The sequence below is a fragment of the Carcharodon carcharias genome, chromosome 12, assembly GCF_017639515.1.
Source record: "Carcharodon carcharias isolate sCarCar2 chromosome 12, sCarCar2.pri, whole genome shotgun sequence".
Lineage (NCBI taxonomy): Eukaryota > Metazoa > Chordata > Chondrichthyes > Lamniformes > Lamnidae > Carcharodon > Carcharodon carcharias.
The window spans coordinates 99,088,444-99,097,562 of record NC_054478.1 but is presented as its reverse complement, the minus strand read 5'-3'; the positions used below and the strand labels follow the sequence as shown (position 1 = coordinate 99,097,562).

At 43.0% G+C, this 9,119-nt stretch overlaps 1 protein-coding gene across 4 annotated transcripts in view; it reads left to right on the top strand.

Moving 5' to 3' along the window:
- The first annotated feature begins 577 nt into the window (after window positions 1–577).
- Window positions 578–9,119, top strand: part of LOC121284753 (nuclear envelope integral membrane protein 1a-like) — a 55,941-nt gene continuing 47,399 nt past the window's right edge. For 2 of the 4 annotated variants that reach the window (XM_041200314.1, XM_041200317.1), the window contains exons 1-2: window positions 578–889; window positions 7,995–8,098. In XM_041200314.1, the coding sequence (XP_041056248.1) occupies window positions 793–889; window positions 7,995–8,098 (201 nt within the window). In that variant the 5' untranslated portion in view covers window positions 578–792. Of the gene's footprint in view, window positions 890–919; window positions 1,311–7,994; window positions 8,099–9,119 lie in introns of those variants that run through there. The other 2 variants (XM_041200315.1, XM_041200316.1) reach the window with 2 other exon arrangements.

The window sequence follows — 9,119 nt, the reverse complement described above, 5'->3', positions numbered from 1 at the left end:
CGGACACTTCGTATGCTCCTCACAACTTGCTTTCCTACTTATCTTCTTACTGTCAGCAAATTTGACCACAATTCAGTCAGTCCCTTCATCTACTTCATGAATATAGATCATGAATAGTTGAGGCCTCAGCACTGATCCCAGTGGCACTCCACTAGTTACAGTTTGCCAGCCAAAATAATAAGAAATTAACTACACCCTTGAGAGTTATGCCTGGTTTGCACAGACCAGAGGGGATGGGTTGAAGCCCAACTGCCTGATGAGAGAACATTAAAGTTGCCAACTTTCTCTTATTCTATTCCTGGAGTTTGATCACATGACCTCGAGCCTAGCGGTCAATCCCCTGCCCCCACCCAACCTTCAATGTTTTTAACAATTCATAGTTAGGCGTTCAGAGAAAATGGTAAAAAAAACATGTTGCTTCAGTGATTTATCTTCTAGGTTGTGCACTCATTATCCTGGAGATTAATCTTGAATTCTAAAAGACTCCAGGACAACCCAGAAGTAGTATCGCTAGTGAAGCAGTAATGTGATCACAATATTCCTGTTGTTGACCAGTTGGCGGGGTCGCCGCTAGGCGCTTTCTGGGGAATTGGACGCCGTCAGGTTTTGGCAATGCATACACAGGCGCATGCGGCTTCTAAGCGGCGGAGAGAAAACGAAAGTGAATGAAGGATGTGAGCAGTGACCGGGAAGTGAGAGACTGACTGCAAAGAAGCGGGAGAGAAGGCAGCGGTTTTGCTGCTCGACCCGGTCTCACTCGGAGTGGCGCTTTGACAGGAGAAGTGAGGCGAAATGTGGCGGCGACACGGCAGCGCCCTGGCTGTTTTACTCTGTGCTTCAGTCGCTCAGCTGCAGGCTCTTGTGAAACGAGCAGCGGCAATGCCCTCAGGTATTTCATCCGAACTCCTTCACTGTAAAGCAGCGAATTAAAAGCCGCACTCTTGGTCATAACCCATATCTTTTAAAGCTACAAGAATGAGAGGAGGTGATCCTGCTCCAGCTGCAGCCCTTAAACCAGGAGGAGCCACAAACTCGGGGAGAGTTGAGGATAGAGGACAGTCACTAACACACTGATCGTGGACTCTGTGTTTTCAGAATCATGGGTCTAAGGAGAGCAGCAATTTGCTCACCAAATACAATCCCCAGTTCATATAAGTGATGGTTCTTAGCCATATAAGTTGGCTTGGCCTGTTGGTGAAACTGAAGCGTCTTTTAAGATCATAAGATCTTTAACAGTGTTAATGCTTTACGAAAGTAACCCTGAAGTATTTTATCATCTATATGTGGCCGCGATGAGGCTTGATCTTCAGGTAATTATTAATAGGTCCATTTGAAATCAGTAACAAATAGGTGCAGGGAAGGGGAATTTGACGACTATGGGATTTTGCCCTTCCCTCTCATTCTGGCAGCCTCCTCTGACTCTGTACTGTGCTTACCTGCCTATCTGTAACGCTTTTATGAGCTATATATAAATGACGGGTAGTGAAATGCAGAGTATTATTTCAAAGTGGTTGATGATACCTTGGAGGTGTGGCAAACAGTGAATGTGATACCAATAGAAATAGGAGCAGGAGTAGGACATTCAGCTCCTCGAGCCTGCTCCACCATTCAATATGGTCATGGCTGATCCTCTATCTCAATGCCACCCCCTCCCCATACCCTTTGACACCTTTAGTATCTAGAAATCTACCTATTTCCTTCTTAAATATATTCAGTGACTTGGCCTCCACAACCTTCTGCGGTAGAGAATCCCACAGGTTCACCACCCTCTGAGTGAAGAAATTTCTCCTCATCTCAGACCTGAATGGCCTACCCCAAATCCTCAGACTGTGACCCCTTGTTCTTGACCCCCCAGCCAGGGGAAGCATCCTCTCTGCATCCAGCCTGTCCAACCCTGGAAGAATTTTATACGTTTCAATTAGATCACCTCTTGTTCTTCTAAACTCCAGTGAATACAGGCCTAGTCTGCAACAGGACATAAGCAGTAGAATGGGCAGACAAAAGGCAGATGGAATTTATAGAAAAGTGTGAGGTAATGCATTTCGGCTGAAGAGATAGGGAGAGGCAAGAAAGACTTAATGGCACAATTCTAAAGAATGTGTGGGGACAGAAGGGCCTCTGGATTGGTGGGGTTCATGTGCATAGTGCTTTAAAGGTGCTGGACTTATTTAAGGGGGAAGTTAACAAAGCATATGGGATTATGTGCTGCATAAAGAGAGGTAGGTATTGAGTTGTTATTCTTTCACAGGACGTGAGTGTCGCTGACTAGGCTAGCAGATGTGTACCCCTGGTCACCACATTTCATGACAGATATGATGACTTTCGCAAGGGTGCAGAAGAGATTTATCAGAATGGTTCCAGGGATGAGGCATTTTAGGTACAAGGGTAGGTTGGAGAAGTTTGGGATTGTTCTCCTTGGAGCAAAGGAAATTGAGTGTGGATCTGACAGAGGTGTACAAGATTATTCCAAGTTTAAAAAAGGTAGAAAAAGCTGTCCCCGTTCTGATATTTCAAGGATTAGGAGACACAGATTTAAGTTTTTGGGAAAGAGTTATGTGGTGTGTGAGAAAGATCTGTTTTACTCAACAAGTGGTAATGACGTGGTACATACTGTCAGTGCGGGTAGTGAAGTGGAGATGGTGAATTATTTCAAAAGAAAATTGGATGATTGCTTGAGGAAAATAAACTTACAGGGCTACAGGGATAGAGCAGGGGAATGGAACTGATTGGATTGTTCTGCAGAGGGCCAGCATGGACTCGGGTTGAATGGCGTCCTTCTATGCTGTAATGATGCTATGACTGTATGATTCTATGGCTAAATGTACTCTTTTTGGACTCATAGTTTAAAGGCAAATAGGCAGAAAGCTCTCTCCCATTGAGGGGTTGGGGTGGGGGGGTGGTGCTTGGTGATGTGGGGAATAAAGGGTTAATACGATTAATGAGAGTTATGTTCATGAAAGCTGATCCCTCGCTGTATGTTTCCACTTGGCTTACACATCTGTTGTTTTCCTGTATGTGAACAGAGATGAAGTTACTGTAGCTGATAAGCCTCAGCTGTTTTCTGTTTGTCTATCCTGCTTGTCTGCGAGAATATGATAGTGTGTGTTTATGAGGGGAACATGAAGGCCATGTGCAAACAGCCGACTGAGCCTGTACTGTGTATAAATGTATGTTATTGTAACTGCTATTTTGAGAGATTCTGCAGCTTTGACTCTTTCCCTTACATATGTAAAATAAAGATTTCCTAAGTTTAACTAACTCCAGAATCCGAGTGGATTTGGTCTCTCAATAGCTGAGGTCTGAGTTGCTGTGGTAACATGCATTTTTACGTGCATGTTGTAGTCTGGAGCTATGGATAGTGAGATAGAGACTCCAACGTTCTTTCCATCACATGGCTGACCAGGAATCTCTGCCGCTCTTGCCGCCTGCCATTTGCATGTGTTTTGAAGGATTTGCAGGATGATACTCAACCTATTTGGCCGTGTTATGAACACACATTCCTTGGCTGTTGAGTTCTGAATGGGTTTTGAATCTGGAGCTTCTGTCTTAGAGGCAGGGAGACTGCCACTCTGCCACAACACCACCTCTCTGTTGGCTTTAAGGGTCCTAATTAGTGGCCTATCTAGTGAGCGTGGTCTAACAGTGTGAACTGCTCTAATTCAGCGCTCCGTTGACATTCTTGCTCAAAGGTAGTTAGAATGGAAAAATTGGGGAAACAAATATCATGTTGATACCGTGAAGTTGCACTTCTGAAGTTGGAACTGAGGCTCATTGAGTAGTGGAAGGATTATTGTCTCTTTAACTGTGCCATATTTGACCTGAGGACGCATGATGCTGACCAAAATGTTCATTCTGCAGCAATAACATCCCTGACACATTGAGCATAAAATTCATGAAAGTGTAAAATGAATAATTTTACCAAATTGAAATATACTTGTTAAAACAAGTGTACAAAATAATCATTTTGCTTGAATGAAAATATAGCACAAAGCTGAAGGTACCTTTAGGACTTTCAGCAGTAATGTTCCTTCTTAGCTGCATGGGTACTTGGCTGCACAACAATCTGGAATGGACCACACAGTACAATAAACAAGCTGTGCAAAATAAAGGTAAGTTAGAGGGATCATTAGCCAAAGGTTTGTATTTAGCAGAAAAGTATGGGATATTTCTAGAATATAATGTAGAGTAGAAGCAATAGATTCAATGAGGTGTGTGGAAGAGCATGTCAGGAGCAACACAAGGCACAGCTGAAAAATGAGTTACCAATCTAGTGAAGATACAACACTGGACTTCATGCATGTGAAAGAGTGGAAGCAGAAAACTTTAGCGAGAGCTAAACAAAGCCTGTCCACCATCTACAAGGCACAAGTCAGGAGTGTGATGGATTACTCCTCCTAGCCTGGATGAGTGCAGCTCCCACAACACTCAAGAAGCTTGACACTGTCTAGGACAAAGCAGCCTACTTGATTGGCACCACATCCAAAAACATTCACTCTCTCCACCACTGACGCACAGTAGCAGCAGTGTGTACCATCTACAAGGTGCATTGCAGGAATTCGTCAAGGCTCCTTAGACAGCGTCTTCCAAACCCACAACCACTAGCATCTAGAAGGACAAGGAAAGCAGAGATTGAAACGCCACCACCTGGAATTCCAACCCCCCCCACCCCCCCAAAAGTCACTCACCATCCTGACTTGGAAATATATTGCCGTTCCGTCGCTGGGTCAAAATCCTGGAACTCCCTAACAGCATTATGGGTGTACCTACACCACATGGGCTGCAGTGGTTCAAGAAGGCTGCTCACTACCACCACTTCAAGGACAACTAGGGATGGACAATAAATGCTGGCCCAACCAGCGAAGCTCACGTCCTGTGAATGAATTAAAAAAAAACCCACAACCAACGCATCAGATCAGAGCTCTGCTGTCCTGCCACATCCAATCATTTATGATAATGGATGATTAAACGATGAATAGGAGAAGAAAACTCCATGAACATCCCCATCTTCAGTGATGGCAGAGCCTAGCTTGTGACTGCAAAAGACAAGGTTGAAGTATTTGTAACCACCCTCAGTCAGCAGCGCCGACCTTGTCCTCTTCCTGAGGTACTCATCATCACAAACACTCTTCAGCCAATTTAATTTCACTCCATGTGGAACAGGCTGCTGTAGTGCTGAAGACTTGTGCTCCAGAAATAGTTGTGCCACTAGCCAAGCTGTTCCAGTACAGGTACAATACTGGGATCTACATCATAAAGTGGAAAATTGCCCTGGTGTGTCCTGCCCACAAGAAAGAAGAGTCCAGTTGGTCTAATTGTGGCACCATTAGTCTATTCCCAATCATCTGCAAAGTGATGGTGATTTTATGGTGGAAAGTGCCTTGCTATCAAGTGGCACTTATTCACTCACAAATAACCTGCTCACCAATGCTTATTTTGAGTTCTACCAGTGCTATTTGGCTGAATTCCAGAGATGAGAGTGACTGCCCTTCACAGTGAGGCAGCATTTGTCAAGAGTTTGAGATCAAGAAACCCTAGTAAAATAAGACAAAGGGAATCTGGGGAAATATCTCCCCTGGTTGGATTTGGGGGTGTGGGGGGAGGGCACCACTGACCAGAAGCTTACCTAGTCAGTCACATAACTACTGTGGCTAAAAGAGCAGTTCGGTGACTGTGACAGTGACTCATGTCTTGACTCCTCAAAGTTTTTTCCATCATTTACAAGGCACAAGTTAGGAATGTTATGGAATGCTTTCCACTTGTCTGAATGAGTACAGCTCCAAAACTACTCAAGGAGCTCAACACCATTCAGGGCCAAGCAGTTAGTTAGCTTAATTAGGGCCCCATTCCCAACATTAAGCACTCACTCCCTCCACCACCTGCAAATCTCCTTTATTGTGCCCCATCTACAAAATGCACTGCAGTAGCTCCTCAAAGCTTCTTCAATAGTACCGCCCAAGCTCATTCCCTCAACCACCAAGAAGGACAAGAGCAGCAGGTGCATGGCAATGCCACAAACTGCAATTTCCCCTCCAAGTCACACACCATGCTGACTCAAAAATATTGCTATTCCTTCTTCTCCATTGGTTCAAAGTCCTGTACTCCCTACCTAACAGCACTGTGGTTTTACCTTCACCACATGGACTGCAGCAGTTCAAGAAGGTAGCTAAGACCACCTTCTGGAGGTCAATTAGCGATTGGTAATAAATCCTGGTCTTGCCAATGTCTCATGTCCTGTGAATTAAAATTTAATTTTATATGAATTCAATGTCACTTAAAAGGGATAAGTTTATGAAGTGAAACTCCCAGTGTGGAGCCTTACTAGACTGGAGGCCAGCCCTTACTAGGACTGATTCTATGTTATAGCTCTGTCTCTAACCTGTGGTCCCATCTAGCAGAGATACATGCCTGGGTAAAGCCTTGCAAAAATACTCATTTAAATATTTAGTCTCTTCGATAGTCAAGATAATACCAATCTGTTTGGCTAATATTTGTTGGTTTCAGCTTAAGGGAGCAATGGAGTAGATGATGAAGCCAGGCTAGAACTTTAAGGATTGTTGGGTACAGGGATCTTGAATGAGGTGGTTTGTAGTTATAGTTTGGTGAAAAGGTTTAGATTTCTCTTGCCTGCCAAGGTAATCCTGATTAAAAATTGATTGGAAGAATTAATGTGAAGTAGGTGTCAACTAGCACTCTTCCTAATGAGTTAGAAGGTTGCGGATTTGGGTTCGGGCCTTGCTCCAGGATTTGAGTATATCACCTACACATCAGCTTGACATTGAGGGAATACTGCATGTTGGAGGTGTCATCCTTTAGATGAGATGTTAAAACTGTGTTCCTATTTGCCTATGTTAGTGGTTCAGGTGGATGTAAAAGGTCCATAGTGCCTTTTGAATAAGAGCAGAGAGTGTCCCTGTTGCCCAGGCCAACATTTGCCCTTCATCATCACTAAAACCAAGTCAACTGAGCATTCATCTTGTTGCTATTTGTGGAAGCGTGCTGTGGGCAAATGGCAAATACATTTGCCAACATGACAGTAGTAAGTTCTAGAAGTTAGATGTGATGGGCTTAAGGACACATGTGATCTACATTAAAATTAAAAACATGTATTTATATAATAAAGAAAGACTTCCATTTATATAATGGTTTTCATTACCAGCTGATATGGCAAAGTGTTTTACAGCCATTTAACTACTTTTTTGAAGTGTAATCACTCTGCAATGTAGGCAGCCAATTTGTGCACAGCAAGCTCCTACAAGCCGCAATGTGATAAACACCAGATAATCTGTTTTTTGTGATGTTTATTGAGGGATACGTATTGACCAGGACACTGGGAATAACTCCCCTTCTCTTCAAAATAGTGCCAAGAAGCTTTTATTTCCATCTGATATTGCAAACCTGGACCCGGCTTAACTTTCCAACCGAAAGAGGCACATCTGACAGTGCAGCAGTCCCTCAGTACTGCCGTAAATTGTCAGCCTAGGTTGGGCTCAAGTCTTGAAGTGGGGCTTGAACCCTCAACCTTGTCAGTCCTAGGTGAAAGAGCTTCCAACTGAACCATGGCTGAAGAATCAAATTGTTCTCATTTTTAAGCATGTGCAGAAGGCAGGGTTTTCATTTTCCAATTGGCCTTTATCGACCTTATGGAAAGGGGAGGTAATGTTTTATAAATTCAGGGGAGTGTTCTAATTGATCAGTTTGTGAATGTGTCCCACAACTGGGAAGTAATGTAAGTGGTCCAGCAGAGTATAAAGTACAATACAATAATGCAATAATTGGGAAATACTAGTAAGTGTATTAGATATAGAATGAAGGATCAGCACTGTCATAAATTTAATCAGGGAAATCATCTTCGGTGATCTTATCCTTTAATATTAGATTTTATAGGCATTTTAGAAAGAAAAGTCTGTCACAGCATTTCAGTCTTTATTTTTGCTCTTTGAAAATTTATGTGAAGCTTTAAGTTATCATTAAAACATATGTAATTTTTATTGCAGAAATGTTACATGAAGGAGAAGTATACCATGAAACGACAACGAAACTCTTTTTTTATGAATTCTCTCAAAAACCTAAATTCGTGGATTATTGGTCGGCAGTCAAGGTAACACATGGTATACAATTCACATAAGTCTTACATTATGAAAAAACTGAGTGGTTGTCTCATCCTGAGGTAAGGAAAAAGGCATCTCCAATTTTGGCATCTTCTGGTCATGAGTTTTAGAATTAATGGATTCAGCAGAAAAACAGACAAGACAATTTGGAGACAATGACTGCACTTCTAAAGTGACACTCAGAAGTTCCTAGTAAATTTTTCCTTCCCTTCAAGGTAAGACCAGCTGTAATTGCCCATCCCTAAATGCCCTTGAGAAGGTGGTAGGCAGCGTCTTTTTTGATAACAACTGAGTGGTTTGCTGGGCTGTTTCAGAGGACAGTTAAGAGTCAAATCCATTACTGTGGGTCTGGAGCCACAAATAGGCCAGAACCATTAATAAGGATCAAACAATTTCCTTCCCCAAATGACTTTTTTATTCTTTCATGGGATGTGATGCAAGGCCAGCATTTATTGCCCATCTCTAATTGCGCTTGAGAAGATGGTGGTGAGCGCCTTCGTGAACCGCTGCAGACCATTTACTGCAGGTACACCCACATTACTGCTGAGAAGGGAGTTTTGGATGTTGATCCCTCGGCAGTGAAGGGATGATGATATAGTTCCAACTCAGGATGGTACATGGCTTGAAAGAGAACTTGCAGATGACGCTGTTCCCATGCCTCTGCTGCCCTTGTGCTTCTAGGTGGTAGAGGTTGCAGGTGATTTTGAAGGAACCTTAGTGAGTTGCTGCAGGGCATCTTGTGAATGGTACACACTGCTGCCACTGCATCGGTGGTGGAAAGAGTGAATGCTTCAGATAATAGGTTGGGTGCTGACCAAGTCTGCTGCTTTGTTCTGGAGCACAAATCTTCAGTACTATTGCCGGGATCCTGATGTGTTTTTACAACAATCCAGGTGCTGACACTAACTTTTTATTTCAGATTATTTTTATTCCATTATTTCTGTTTAAATTTTCCAACTGCCATGGTGAGATTTGAACTCATATATTTCTGGGTCATGAGTCTCGGCCTTT